A 15,907-nucleotide genomic window follows, 5' to 3' on the forward strand; every position below is an offset into this window, starting at 1 on the left:
TGAGCATTCTTGAGCTTAAAGTTTTTCTTGGTTCTCATAGCACAGTTTTACCTCTGATCCCATGGTGTAATCTGCATATTGGTAAATGTTTCACAGTGGGCCCTTTTTTGAAAAAAAGCTAATTTAGGGCTTTGAAATTTTCACCAGGTTGTAAATCTTCCAACTGTGGCTGACTTCAAGCTACTCACAGATGTCACTGGAGACGCATAGGAGACAGAGGTGCCTGACGGGCTCTTGCAGTGGGAGAAAATGGGCTTTGGCACGCCACTCCAGCACACCTCTTTCTCTCCTTTGGACATACCATCTATCTGCCCCCTAAGTCTCTCCTGGGGGGCGGAACTAGAATTCCCTCTGAACTACTGTCTCCATCCAAGCCCTTCAGGCTTACATAAATAATCCATTGAATTTTATTTCTAAATAAAAAAATTCTTAAGAGGACTTAATAAATAATTCATTACTGACCATGAAAATTTCTGGTTCACCCTCTCTGAGTTGCTGACTCTTAAGAATTGTCTCCTTTTTGAATGTCAGCATTTAAAACTGTGTGTAACCCTTTTCCTTTCCCACTCTCCCTACAGTACTCTCTGAGATACACAGATCTTGACCTAGGGCCTGTGTCTTACTCATCCTTTAATTCTCTCTACTGTCTTGAGTACTAAGTTTACATTCTTAATATTCAGGGGTTAATGGTTGTATTGAATGAAAAAGTTGCAGGCATTTATTAGGTGCCTGCTGTCCACATCCTCTTCAGTGTTGAGTGGAACTCACCCATATAATAGTTGATAAATATTTACTGATTTAACTCTAAAAGAACATTTACTATGGAATTTCTATTTCAAAGCACCATACTAGTACTTCGAATTTCAGACATGTAAACCATGGTCATGCAAACCGTGTAAGCCATCTCTTTATAAGGAGATGCCAAGTGGGAAGAGAAACTGGACATGTACCAAAACAGCAGTGTGTGGACCTGTCACTTGCTCATTTGCACATGTGTGATGAGCACTGTCTCCGGGAGTGTGGAAGAGGGACAGTAGTTGCGGGTCTTTAGGTTTCACTCACTAGCTAAGAGCACAGGCTTGAAAAGAGTGCAAGTTACCAGGTTGGGGCGAGGGGGAAGGGAGGATTGCTGGTGAACAGCGGTGTAAAAGACACAGAGGGAGAAAGCACTGCACAGGGCTGGTGATGGTTCCCTTACATCGGACAGAGGTCCTGGGCAGGCAGGTTGAAGATAACATGAGGAATACCCAAGGGCCACAAGCCCGGGGACCCAGCTTGCATTCCAAACGGTGAAGAAACAGAATGTGGAGGTTGCACGGTGAGGGGTCGGAGGAGATTGTAGACCAGAGTTGGCTGAGAGGTTTCTGCTGGTCTGTCACTAAGAGGCGTGGAGAAATTGCTGTGACATTAACAACATACAGGGAGAAGAGCCAGAGGGGCACGGAGGGACAGTTTGGAACACAACTTTCACTTAGGTGACTGCATTGGCTTGTATCAGTCTGTTTTAGGTTATTTCACCAGAGTACCCACGATTGGGTAATGTATGAAGAAAATAAATTTATTTTTCCCAGTGCCTGAGGCTGGGGGTCCTAGACTCAAGGGCTGCATCGGTGAGGGTCTTTGTGCTGCGTCGTCACACAACAGAGGGCATCCCGTGGTGAGAGACCCGGATGTGCAGATTCAAGTCTGTCTTCCTCCCCTTCTGAAGCCACTAATCTCAGTCCCACCCACACGACCACGTCTGATCTTGATTACCTCCCACAGGCCCCACCTCCCAAAGCCATCGACCTATGAACTTAGGGGTTTTTAACCCCTGAACGTTTGGGGGATACTTTCAGGGCACAGCAGCTTGTTAGCATTTGACATTTGTGTCCTCATATGGTTTAAAACCCAGTGAAAAGCTGTGGCCTCTATTCGAAGCCTTGGGTGGGAGGGGAGTCAATTATGGAATTTTGATGAGGAGAATGAGATGACCAGATCTGGTGTCTGGTGACAGTGCTTGGAGCAGAGTGAGGCAGAGGTGAGATCTTACTGGTGTAGTAGTACTGAAAAACCGACAGTTGCAGTCTAAAGGGCAGCTGACAGATCATAAAGAGAAAGAAATGACAGCCCCCATGAGCAGAGTTTGCCCGACCTTTCTGAAGTAAACTGGGGTCAGTGAGTGGGAAAAGAGAGAAGTCAGAGGCAGAGAACATGAACAGTGATGGTTTCTGACAAATTGAACAGCAGTAGATCATGCTGTTAAGTTTCTATGGTGCACTAGTGTCTCTCATGGAACGCTGTTAAGTCCTCTTTATGATCAACTGCCAACCTCTTCAAAGAGTTACCATTCTCAACATAGCAAATGTTCCTAGGAAGGGCACTGATGCTTCTGTGTTTGTGTGAAGGAAGAGTTGATTTACAGCTAGCTCTTTTTGCCATGTGACTTGCTTGTGTTCGAGGTGTCGGTCACTTCCAAAAATACTGTGTCCATTATCACCATCATTGCTTTTCTAAATGGTTTGATTGGCATGATACACTAAAATCAGACATAGCCTTGACAGTTATTTGTGATCTGTGTACAGCAGTCTTCGAGTCAAGACCGGAGAGGTCTAACTACATATAGATCCGGGGAAGTGTTTTCGTGCAGGGACTGTGAGAAAAGAGGTCATCTAGAAACCTGAAAGAGTTGCTGTGTCTCCCAAGTGCTTTCGTACTACATGGCTGTGGGGAGGTTAGAGACCAAGGTGTCTTAGGCAAGAAGCTCACTGTGTAACTGGATAGACAAGCAATTTTCTCTTTCCCATTAAAAATATTCTTCTGACCATTTATGTTATTACCATGTTATTTTTGTAGCCAATTTTCTCCAACTTATCTTCTTTTTATTTTATTTTGTACACTCTGAGATTTCTATGCAAGTACTGAAAGGAAAACAGAGAGCAAGATGGATTGAAATGCTGAGGATATATTGATTTTTCTTTTGAAATGTTATATCTACATCTATATATCCACATCTGTATCTATATCTATCATCTATATCATCTGTATCTATTTCACCCAATTTTGTGTTTGATTCCCTGTGTCAATATTTATGTCTTCCTGCCTTGTTCTCTTTAATAAAATCACTAGATGTTTTCAAGACATAAGTTATGTCAGAGTCCTCTTGAAAACCCTCCAGTTACTTCATACCATGTAGAAAATAAAATGCAGATTCCCTACTGTAGTCTAGAGGCTCTATGTGACCTTTCCTGACTCCCATTTGCATGCACTTCCTAACTCTCCTCCTCTGGAAACCTGAGCTCCAACCACGTGGGCTGTTTCTGGAACATTCCAGGACACCAAAGCTGTTCTGTCATATGACCTCCACACTGTGTGTGTGTGTGATGCTCAGCAAATATTCACATGTCTCTCTCTCTGACATCATCCCCAGCTCTTCTCTTGAAGAGCTCTCCTCACAGAAGTACTTCTAGTTCCCAGTCTTCAAAGTAGCTTTTCCTCAAAGCACTCAGTGCCCTTTGCTATCTCATTCTGTGTATATCTTCATGCTTTACTTACATTTAGCTAAATACACATAGTAATGGAATGCAACCTTCAAGAAGGCTTTAGTGCCAAGAGGTGCTCAGTAAACATGTGCGATGAATGAATGAACATGAGTGAACATTTTTTCGGTCATTTCCTGGTTGATGTTCCTTCTGGATTGTATTCAAGGTAGGCCATGTAAAATGTGCAGTTGTGCATTAATGTTGATAAGTACATATATAGTGTATATCTTTAAAATTGAAAGTATATGTCTTTATTCATTATGGATGGGAAAACTGGTAGTATTTTTTTATGCCTGTACATTGTGAAGTTAATATAATGGTTTCTTTGAGTTTCTCAGAGATTTCAAGAACTTGAGGAATGTTACTGTTATTTTGGTTTTAAACCACAGTTTACCGTGGGAATAAAGAGATAAATTCAGTAATTTTTAAAAATGTTGCCATGTTTATAATCTCTTTATGTATTTTCCTTTGGTGAAGTAAGCCTATTAGCTGTTAGTCCACGGCACATGGGAACTAGCATACACACTAACGCGTGCAACTGCATCCATTCATTAATTAGTAAGCATTAATTCATAGCACATTATAATTGCCCTACAGAAATTTTGGATCTTAGAAGTTTATGATTTTTCTCTAATTATTTTTATAATTTAAAATCTCTTCCTTCCTTTACAGATAGAAGTTCTGATCGATTTAAGCTTTTTTTCCGAAGCCTATTCTGAGCTATCCCAGATTTTCTGTGGAAGAAATATGCCTTTGTCAATACCTTCCTGCTGTAAAGTTCCTCAAAAACCTAAGGTAACCGACCAATTTGATTCAAAGCTATGTCTTTACCTTTGAGGGGGCTGCAGTTCCTAAAACATAGGGCACATTTCCACAAAAGGATACTGAGATGTCGCCAGTGCTTCCCACCTCTTTGGTAAGCCTGGTCACCGCTAAGATCAGGCTTTCATGGGATTTCACTGGTGTGGAATGGAGGGTGTCTGAGGGAGGACATGTGGTTCTAAAGCTTTGCAGTGGAATTCTGGCTCGGGGTGCTGCAGGTTGCATCATAGTTACGATGGACAGTCTCCTCAGCCAGTTTATCAACCACCACTTCTTAGCTTTTGGGGCCTAATGTTATAACTTCTAGTTAATGGTCTTAGTTCAAGCCATCTCTCCTTACTTCTTATTTGGATCTTTTTCTGGTTTATATATTTTACACTAACAGTGTGTAAAGTAGCAGTTACTAATGTGCTGTTCAGATATCTTCTGATTTTGTGCAGAAAGAACACTCTTTGCCTAGTGTATTTTGAACTTAGGAGATGGTTTTACCTAACTCGCTTAATTTCTGCTTGTTACCTGGGTAATTGAAGCACCTTTGGAAATAAATACTGGAGCTTTAGTGAAAGCGTGAATTAAATCAGGATGAGTTACTGTTTTCCTGTGCTTTGGTTTTCATGGAGATCTGGGAAGCACACCGGCTGATCTGTCCTCAGGCAGATGCTTGGAGTCACAGGGGCTGGGAAGAAAGGCACTAGGGGGAGGGAGAAATCACAGCAGCAGGGGAGACGGCACGTGTGAGGAGTGAGCGTGACAGATACAAAACGTGCTGCTGGATTCAAACAGGAGGACTTAAAAGAACTTGGGAAATGAGCTGGAAGTCCTGGAAATAAATCATTTGTGTAAGTTTGTATTATATTTACTGATTGCATTCATTACTTCATTGCAGTCCTCTCAAATACCTGCTTATCGCTACTACACATGACTGCGGCAGCATTACCTTTACTACAATAGGGGCTAAGGGTATTGTGCAGAGATACAGCACTTGCCTAGTATGCCAAGGTACGGAATGGGTTCAATCTCCAGACTGCAAAAAAAATTAAAAACCCAAAAGTTATTATCACAGGTTAAGTGTAAAGTTATCTACAGAATACCTTAAGAAGGACACTCAGTGATCAATAACAATCCTTGTGCGCACGTGTGTGTGTATATATATATATATATATACACACACACACATGCATAGTGGGTATGTGTATATATATATGTATATATACACACACACATATATACATAGAGATATATACATCTATATATAGCAAACACATCTATGTATTACATACAGTATATATGTGGCTATGTAAGTGTATGTATCTGTCTACCCACCTACCAATCTAGAGAGAAGCCAGTTGATTATTTCACTCATTTTGTGTGGTGTAAACTAATTTGTCTTCTTACCTGGTGTTAAATTAACTGGCATTTTCTTGTTTGTGCCTGTCAGTAGCCATTTTCTATTAACATTCTTCTTTAATTTATTTATAATACTTACTGAGTGCTTGCAGAATACAGGCATGATTCCAGGAATGAGGATCAAGTAATAAAAAGGCAAACGGAGCTATTGCATTCCTGGGGCTTATACTGCAGTGAGAGGGCTAAGTCATAGACACACAGGACGCAAGTGGGTTTCGGGTAGACATGTGTTGTGAGGGACAGTCCAGCGCAGTCAAGAATAAGAGTGAGCAGGGCAGTGGGTTACTGTTTATTCAGGCTGGTGAATAAAATAAGCCAGTGTTGAGAGAAAGGAAGCCAAAGATCTGGGGGAGCAGCCTTCCAAGCAGGAGGAACTATGAAGAAAAAAGCTTGCAAGACAAGGTTGAGGAAAACCGTGTAGACTAAGGAAGCCTGCAGGAAAGAGGGGAGCAGGAGAGGAGGAGCTAGCACTCAGGAGTCAGATGATGAAAGACCTCAGATGGCTTGCAGAGGATTGGAACTTTCTCTGAACCAGAAGGGAAATCTTGTAGAGTTTTGAGCAGAGACAGGACATGATGGGAACAAAATAGAAAACAACCACGTTGTTTGCTGTTTGGGGATTAAACTGTGGGTGGCAGTGCCTGCAAGCTCAAAATAGACCAATTCAAACTGTGCAGACATGACAGCTAATCTGGCTGAGATCCGACAAGGCTTGGGGTGTTTGTGAGTAGGGAGGGCGTGAAGGGAGCGGTGGCCGGTTCTGGGTCTGCTGTGAAGAGAGAGCTGGTACCGCATGCTGGAGATGGTTTGGATGTGGACTGTAAGAGAGGTCAGGATGACTGCAGAGTGTTCAGCCTGAGAAAGAGGTTTCAGGTACCGGGAAGGGGGACGCTGCTCCCCGCAGGACGTGAGATATGTGGTGCACAGCCAGGTGGACAAGTAGCACAGATGGGCGTGGGCAGTATACGGACCGGAGCAGACCCTGCGCAGGTGGCAGGTTTCACTTTGGAAGCATTAGCAGAGGCTTAAGCATACGGCTGGATGAAATTAGCTGGGAGCCAAGGAAGACAGAGAAAGGAATCAGGGACTAAACCTGGCTTCTCAGGTCATCCCCATTCCTAGTCCAGGAAGATGAGGAGGGGAGAGAAACCAGCTGGGTAAAATGGAAAACAAGAGCGTTTTTGATGGCCACTGCTTCTACCAAAACAAACATCCAAAACGTCTGAGACTAATTTTCTACCTGTAAATTCCGAACTTCATTTTTATCTATCAGCTTTCATATGATGAATGTGGGGGTGAACTCTCTCCCACTGGATTCTGACTTTGAATTTTGTACTCTCAAAGTTAATTTGCAGCTTTCCAGCTTCAATTGGGAATTTAAAAAGTGTAATTAAAAGAGGAAATGCTTTCAAGGTTTATAATTAAAATAGGTGCCAATGTTATTAGACTGCAGGCCAGTTATTTAAGGAAGGGATTAATGAATTAAGTTTCACTTGTAAAGGAAGTAACTGAAAAAGTTTTACAGATTACTATTGGCCTTTTGTCGTATCCCTTTAAAAATTCTACATTTTAACATTATATTCTTCTTGTAATTCTATTCTTACCACAGAATCTAAAATCTTGTTATCAAGCCCTTTCAGTTTATACAACTGAAAGGTCTACCCCATCCCAGATTTAGTTACTAAATTTTCAGTGTATTACAAGCAGTAAAGAATATCCTCAAGAAAGAAAATTTTTAAAAATACTCACCAATATTTCATTTTGATAAAAAGCTCTGTTTGATGAATTGGTTTGGGGGATCCATCCAAAGCAGATCCCGAGACAAGGATTTGGGGATAAGTAGTCAGTGTGGGAGGTGATTTCAGAAAGTATGTTGAGTCAGTGGGGATGTCACACATGGAAGGGAGAAAAAGGAATCCAAAGAGTATTACTGAGGTCACTGCCGTGGGCATCCAGGTCCTTCAGAGAGTGAGTAGAACGTTTCTCTTGTCCCTCACTGGTAGGTTTTGTTCTCCATGCTGTCAAGAGTGTGCCCATCCTGGCATTTCACACAGTATGGGTATTTTCTCAATACTGTATATTCTTATCTTTTGGCCCAGAAGTACTGTGTCCAGGAATCTGTGCAAAGGGAATAGTCACAAATACAAACAGAACGGTCATCAATGGATTTATACTGAGGCTGATAGTTGGGGTGATGTTGGGAAGCTGTCCTCTTAGATGTCTAACAGTGGGAAGGAGGGGTAGTTATTATGCTGGATTCATATGATCAAATATAACTACCCATGGACTCAGGTTTACAAATAATTTCATAGTATAGGAAGAAAACGTGGTCATGTTTAGTGAAAGTGGAGTACAAGTTTATGTATACATTTTAAAAATACAAAAAAGGAATCTGTAGGGCAAAGTAAAACATAGATAATAAGTAGGGAGATAGATCTTTCTCAAAGGGGAAGAGGATTGAGAGATGCATGGAGTTAGAGGAAGGAGAGGAAAGGGGATAAAAAAAGGAATTAAGATGTGTTATGTACATGTTCCAATTCCAGACAGGACACGTGAATATTATGTACTGCAAACGTGTTCTGATAAAAAAAATCACGATATTAGCATTGACCACCTAAAAGAAGTTGGCTTATGCATGATGTTTAGTTTCTTTTTCATACTAATCTTTTCTGACTAGAGGATATATTATTTTTACAATAAAATGGTACTTAAACTAATTTTAGAACACATAATAGCTTCACTTAAAAGAACACTTCATCTCATTCCTACTGCTAATATTTTGTATTTTGACAGACATCTCTGTCATTTGACTCTGGAAAACCTCTCACCAGTAGAGAAAATATGCAGGTAAGTGGAACAGTATTTTATAAAAACTGGATGTTTATTGTGGATAATTTTAAAGTCATTTCAATCTATTTGGGAGGTATAATCTTTGGTTTTGAAAGCCTGCTGCTAATATATGTTTCTATTTCTAATGATGGAGTTTTGTTTTAGTCCAAAATTTTGAGGTCAAAAGTTGCATTGGACCAAATTGATGTAGTTTTCAGGATGGGCAAATAGCAGTTACTACTCCTGCCTTTCAATTACAGATGTGCATTCCTCTAGCCTCATCAGTGAGCTCATCTTTAATATTTATCCTTATTACCTAGAAGGTAATGGCTGGCTCTTGATTATAAGAAAAGGATTTGGTAGACTTTGCCATAGCCCACACGTTCAATAATGCTTTTATTCATATCCCTTTATCTCCCAGTTCCCAGATTATCTACCAATGGTTAGGGACATTTTCACTTGGGCTTCTAGTCAGGTTCTCTGACTTCTCCAATATTTTTCATAAAAAGAGTATGAGACTGCTACTCTAAATATGTTTAGATCCTGTCAATAACTGAAAGAGTAAATAGGGACTAAAATTGACAATAGGTATTGTGAAATGGGAAGAAATTGTTCCAAAGGAAAGAGGAACTAGGGTGGAGGAAATGGGAAAGGAAGGAAGGAAGGAAAGGAAAAGCCAAAAAAAATTACAGGGTAGTTGTCTTACTAGTTTCTCTTAGTACATTGAAAAGAAGGATTTGTTCTGATATCATTTGGAGAACCTTGTATGCCCATATCTTGTACTCCAAGTAACTACTTTGAAGATAACAATGAGCAATGTATTAACTATTGTTATTCTCCTTTAATTTTGTTATGAAATTTTGTTTTATTTCTTCCATAAAATTAAAAAAAATAGTTGAATGGTTGGGATTTTAGAATTTGATGTCCTAGTAGCATTTAAATTTCTTAAAATAATTATGCAAATTGGGAAGGAGTCCACAAACTGTATTTGTTTTTTAAGTAATAGGAAACAGCGTTCTGTTTTAAGCAAGGTATTTATTTTTATTGGGTAACTTGAGAGACAGTTCATCAAAATTTCATTATTTTTGTTTTCTATAAATTTGATAACAAAATACCCACCTTTTATTAAATGTAATCTTATTATTTTCATTTACATTTCATTACTTGCTTTTCATTTCATAAAGTTCACTTCTAATTATGCTTCATATCATTCAATGTTTTTTGCCTCAAAATGTATTTTAATTTATAAGCAAATTGTCTGAAAGAGCTGGTATTAGGAAGATTTAAATACATATTCATATTTTATTTTAATGTTCTAAGACCTTGGGGAGTTGAAGAATATTTCTTTCTTTCTAGTCAAAGTGCCAGGCCGTCCTAAAAACACTTCCTTAAAGAGCGGGTTTTTGGTATAAAAAGAATGTCTGTCTGATGATTTCTCTTTATACAAAAAGAGACTGACAGTATAATGGAAAGCTGATTTCTATTAGCTAATTAATTAAAACAGTAATGCTGGCCTGCTTAAGACTCTTCAGATTACACTTTGTATTTTCTGCATAGAGGGAGAGAAAGGAGTGTTAAATAGCATTACTAATTAATCTTCCTTTGATCCTCAAGTGTTTGTGTGTAATTGTTAAGGCTCATTAAATCACTGTTTGCTGCCGAAGGAAGAGAAAGGTTCTCTTTCCTTCCCACCCAACCAATTGGAGTTTCTCCCCTACATGGGAAGGTTGACCGTTTTCCTCGGCCAACAGCTTAGCTGCAGGGCTGGCCGGGTGGCCACTACATGCCTGGCTCTTCTGCACATGCTGATCTCAGCCCCTTAGAAGGGGTTAAAAAAAGAACATCAACAATAGCAACAAATCTTCCCACTGCCGTCATTATTTTAAACTCTTGTAAGCAATGCATTTTTTTGTTTATGTAAGACAAATGGTTTCTCTCTTATCTAAAATGTGTAGCCCTGGCAACTATTTTTAATATTAGTTAAAATATTAAAGTCTCGTTGTATACAAGGCACTGTTTTACTGATGGCAACCAAAGTCAGCAGTGAATCAACACTGCAGACAAAATTCAAGGCCTCATGGAGCTTGTATTTTAATGGGTAGCACTGGTAATAAACATGATATGTAAGTGCACATTTAAAGGAGTAAATTATGCAGTATGTTAGAAAGAAAACCATACGGGTGAAAATAAACCCAGCATGGTATAAAGGGGATTTAGAGCATTAGCCTAGGGTGGAAAGTGTAATTTTAAATGGGGTAGTCAAGTTAGTTTGTATGTGAAGTCAGATGCAATTCGTCTGCGGGAAGAATCATCTAGAAAGATGAACAGCAAGTGAAGGGGCCCTGAAGTAGAGTTAGCTGGTTTGGTGAGGGACGGCTTGACCAGTGTGTCTAGAACTCTGAAAGATGGTGTAACACTGGGAAGTAAAGCCAGAGAGGAAAACTGAGAAGGTTCAGAGAGGTAAAATTGGTAGCGCCATTGTAACTTAGGCTTTTATCTGAGGAAAATGGGAAACCACGGAAGAGCTTCGGGCAGAATGTGGCCTGATGTACTTCTGTTTTAAAGAGATTGCTTTAATCGGTTGAGTCCACGATGTGTCAGGTGCTGTTCTGATGCTGTCAGTCAAACACGTCAGTCAGTCAACAAAATGGACAAATTCCCTGTCCTCATGGAGTTTCTGTATGTGTGGATGGGTAGGGGACAGTAGGCGTATAGTTTTAGACATCAAACATGTTGGGTTTGAGCCATCTGTTAGACATCTAGGTAGAGGAGCTCAGCCAGAAGTTGAGTCTTAGTTCAGAAGAGAGGTTGGAGCGAGGGAGAAAAACGTGTGATTTCATCAGTCTTTAAAAGAAATGAAAACCTATGTGCAAGCCTGCTTAATATTGTGGAAGGTAAGAGGATGAGGAGAGGAGGACTGAGTCATGGAGCATGCTGGCATTACGAGGTACAGGGGAAGAGGAGGACCCAGCAAAGACCCCTGAAAAGTAGTAGCCAGTAGGCAAGATGAATGCTATAAAATGCGATGAGCCAAGTATCACAATTTACTGAATTTTAAACAAGATTTTTTTCATATTTAACGTCTCTGAGGTCAGCATGCATTTTATCATTGATGATAAGTGACAGTTAATTTGCATATAAAACAGTGGTTCATGAGGGAGGCCTTGGGTTCAATCCCCAGCACTGGGGGGAAAGTAAATGAAAAGATAGAAATTAGAACATTGACAATTCTTTAGAGTGTTGCTGTAAAGGGGAACAGCGTTTTGGGTTAATAGCTGAGGAGGGAAGTTGGTGTACAGAAATTTTTTTTTTAAGATGGAACTAGCACCAACATGGCTGTCTGTGGACAGAGTGTCTCTGTAGGGAGGGAACCGTTTGTGCCACTGGGAGAACTGGCTGAGACCTGTGGGGACAGGACTGATGGCCTGCGTGGCAGTGCCGGCCCTTAAGCTGCAGGAAAGGAGGCAGAACTGTGAGGGTGCATGCTCGGGTAGATGAAGCAGACGACACAGTGGAGTCTACGCATGCCAGCCACTTCCAGTTTCTCATTAAGTAGAGGAAACAAAGGCTGTAGCTGGGAGGGAGAGAGAGAGGGAGAGAGAGGAAGGGGTTAGAATTGAGAGAGAGAGAGACAGAGAGAGAGAGAGAGAGAGAGAGAGAGAGAGAGAGAGAGAGAGAGAGAGAGAGAGAGAGAGAGAGAGGGGAGAGAAAGGAGGCTTTACAATCACTGTCTAGGAGGGGAGAGTTAATAGCTGGCAAAGTGTAGGGTGAATAGTAGGCAGCGCTAAGATTTAGTCCAGAACTTACAGGAGAACTACTTGCATAGCAGTGTGATTTTTCTCCAGCTCCCTTTATTATAAACCAAAAGAAGACTTACTTGGAGTTCAGAGTTGCAGCTGCGTGGCAGGGTGGTGGATATTCAAGGCACTAAGGAGTTGAGAGAGTGCACGAGGAGAGGTTGGTTAGCCGTGGGTGTTGAGCTGGGTAGGGAGATGGCACGTGCATCCGCTCTTCCTGCTCCTGTCCTGCATCTTTAACTTACTCACAGCTAGACAGAGCTGCCTTTGGGTGTGGCTGATAGGCCTTTGCAGAGTCTCTGTTTTGAAAAGGTATCCTTTTTTCCACTCAGCACCAGGTTCAGCAATTGGTGGGGAAGCATGGCCGAAGAGCTGGGCGGTTGTGATATTCAGTGTCTCTCTCCATAGACCTGCCATTTATGGGACCTCATGTCTATCCCTGTACTCCTTCATCCAGCGTCAAATGGAGAATAAAGAAGGAATGATTTAATCATATCTGAAAAAATATTTTACTAATTTGCCCTTTTCATCCTTTTTTATTTTTAGGCACTTGAAGAATTAATAACGAAAACCTTGCCTTTAACTCTGGTCACTGTTGGCCGACAACATCTCTTAAATAAATTTTGTTTTGTTAAGGCGTATTTCCTCATTAGTCTGGCTGCAACAATAAATTGTGTCCCAGATAATTCGTTGAAAACAGTCTACTCAGGACTTGCTACTGACAAGAGCAAACTGAATTTCCCAAGCTTGATAGGTAAGCATTTGTTTTATTGTTTGCTATTTCCCTTTCTTTAGCTTTCCCCTGCTCTACCCCCCCACTAATCAAATTGAGTGTCTAGTATAGAGATTCCCTCATGTTTTCCTGTAAGCTCATAAAATGAAGCTCATGTGTACTTATATCTTAGTGTATACATATACATCTCCATCTGCACATACCCAGAATCATACACACATACGTATTTGTATGCATACACATAGTAGAATTTGTCGCTCATTTATAGAATAGTATGCTCACATTTTATGCAGCTTGCATTTATCATGCAGAAAAATCTCCCTGAACCCATTTCAAAATCATTACTTTGCTGTAGTCCACTCTACTGGTTGAGCACCAATACTGTGGTATTCTGTAGTGTGACAATCCTATGGTTGATTCAGCTATTCCCCTGTTCATTCTCATATACTTTGTTCCCAAAGAATAGAACTGAAGTGCTACATATCCAGATGACACTCTGTATATTTCCATGTGATAGATGCCATAGGTGGGATTTATGGGGCATAGGGTGTATGTATTTTTAAATGTATTAATGTTATCTTAAAATAGATCTTTACACCATTTAGTAGGGTACTCAACTGCTTGGGATTTTAAAATAAATATCCTTTTTTAGGTTGAAATATTTTTCTTGTATTCTCTGTTAAATGATGTTATCATGAAAGGGTATGAAAGATTATGAACTGCTTTATCTATATCTTTTGGTATGATTATGTCATTTTTGTGTTTTGTTCTATTGATATGGTGCATTGTATTAATTGTTTTTTGTATGCTGTGATTTTATGTTATTCCAAGAATCCAATCTTGCATTCTTGGAATAAATCCCATTTGGCATTTAGTTCTTTTTATATATTGTTAGATTCTATTTGCTAGTGTTGATGATTATTGCATTCATAGTTATAAGAGTTACTGATCTGTGATGATCTTTTTGTTAAGTTTCGATGTCACACTCATATTGTCTTCTGTTTTAAAATATAGGTTATATTAACTGTTCAGGTGTGGGGAGGCCAACAGATCAGATGATTGCCATTGGACAGATCATTTGTACTGTTTCCGAGGGGAGGGACATGCCACTCCACAGTGGGAGGGGCACATGAAGGAGCTTTACTATCCCTCAGGAAGCAGGAATGGGAGGAAATGTGCACAAGGGCTTTTATTGAGGGTTCCATAGGAGAAATAGGCGGGGCAAGAGGAGCAGGTTTAGTGTTGCCTGGTTTGAATACTTTCAGTGGTTTTCTTTGAGGGATGGTTAGTGACTGTCTCTAGTTATATGGGACCCAACTTTGGTTAAGTAGGGCAGGGGAAAAGTATCTTGGAGTACAAATGCCCCATAAAGGAAGCAGCAGGAATGTGGCCTCTGGATGGTTCATTTGCATATGGAAAGTGTGTTCACACTGGCTTATGTGTCACTTTTTATGCCAATACCATACTATTTTTATTATAGCTTTATAATGAAATAGAGTGTGATAATTTAGTTTTGTTCTTTTTGCTCAAGATTGCTTTGGCTATTTGGGTTTGTTTTGTGTTCTATAAAAATTTTATATATTTTTTTCTATTTCTGTGGCTACTGTCATTGGCATATTAATGAGGGCTACAATAAATCTATTGATCACTTAAGATAGTGTGGACATTTTAAGAACATGAATTCTTCCAATCCATGAACATGGGATCTTTCCAGTTATTTGTATCTTCTTCAGTCTTTCCATGGATATTTTATAGCTTTTAGTGTACACATAATATCATTTCTTTGGTTACATTTATTCCTAACAATTTTTTTAAGTTATTGTAAGTGGGATTATTATTGATTTCTCTTGCAGATAGTTCCTTGTTAATGTAGAGGATTGTTACTGATTTTTGTAAGTTGGTTTTGTATCCTGTAACTTTAATAAATTAATTTATTTTAACTAGATTTTTTTTGGCAGAGCCTTTAGAGGTTTCTGTATGAGATTATGTTATCTGTAAACAGAGACAGTTTCACTTCTTTTCCAGTTTGGATACTTTTTTTGTCTTCTTGTCTAGTTGTTCGGGGCCTTCCAACATTATGTTGAGTAAAAAATAGTGAAAGTAGGCATTGTTCTGTGGTAATGGATCTTAAAGAAAAAGCTTTCAGCTTTTAACCACTGTGGATCACTTTTTGTTAGCCTGGAAAACTTCCTTTCATATTTTAATATGGGTCTGAGAGCAAACACTGTGTTCATATTAGCTGTGGGTTTATCATACATGGTCTTTATCATGCTGAATGGCCTCCTATGGCTAGTTTGTTGAGCTTTTATCATGAAAGATGTTGAATTGAATCAAGTGATTTTTCCACATCAATTAAAATGATCATGTGATTTTTAATCTTCATTCCATTAATATAGTGTAATATACTGATTTATGTATGTTGAAAAATCCTTGCCTTCCCAAAATGCATCATCCTTGATCATGATGTATGATTATTTGAGTGTGCTGTTCAATTTTGTTTGCTAATATTTTGTTGAGAATCTTTGCATCTACATTCATCTGGAATGTTGGCCTCTGGTCTTAGTTTTGGTGGTATCCTGACATGACTTTGTATATAAACGTGCAAGTGCTTCTTTCTCTCCCATTTTTTTGAAGAGTTTGAAAAGGGTAGGCATTGATTCTATTATGTTTGGTAGTGGAGCCATCAAAATTTGGGCTTTTTTGATGGGAAGTTTTTGATTTCTGATTTAATCTCCTTACTCATTGTTGGTATGTGCAGATTTTTTATTTCTTCATAATTCAGTCTTGGTATATTTCTA

The 15,907-nt window shown here is 39.6% G+C and overlaps 1 protein-coding gene across 5 annotated transcripts in view; it reads left to right on the forward strand.

The window, feature by feature from the left end:
* Cfap54 (cilia and flagella associated 54) overlaps nt 1–15,907 on the forward strand; it is a 308,158-nt gene that overhangs the window by 162,819 nt on the left and 129,432 nt on the right. For 4 of the 5 annotated variants that reach the window (XM_013518543.1, XM_013518547.1, XM_013518536.1 and 1 more), the window contains exons 47-49: nt 4,194–4,316; nt 8,544–8,597; nt 12,923–13,130. In XM_013518543.1, coding sequence (XP_013373997.1) covers nt 4,194–4,316; nt 8,544–8,597; nt 12,923–13,130 — 385 coding nt within the window. The remainder of the gene's footprint in view (nt 1–4,193; nt 4,317–8,543; nt 8,598–12,922; nt 13,131–15,907) is intronic. The other variant, XM_005374497.2, reaches the window with a different exon arrangement.

Source organism: Chinchilla lanigera, unplaced genomic scaffold (assembly GCF_000276665.1).
Source record: "Chinchilla lanigera isolate Chin_1 unplaced genomic scaffold, ChiLan1.0 scaffold00004, whole genome shotgun sequence".
NCBI classification, from domain to species: domain Eukaryota; kingdom Metazoa; phylum Chordata; class Mammalia; order Rodentia; family Chinchillidae; genus Chinchilla; species Chinchilla lanigera.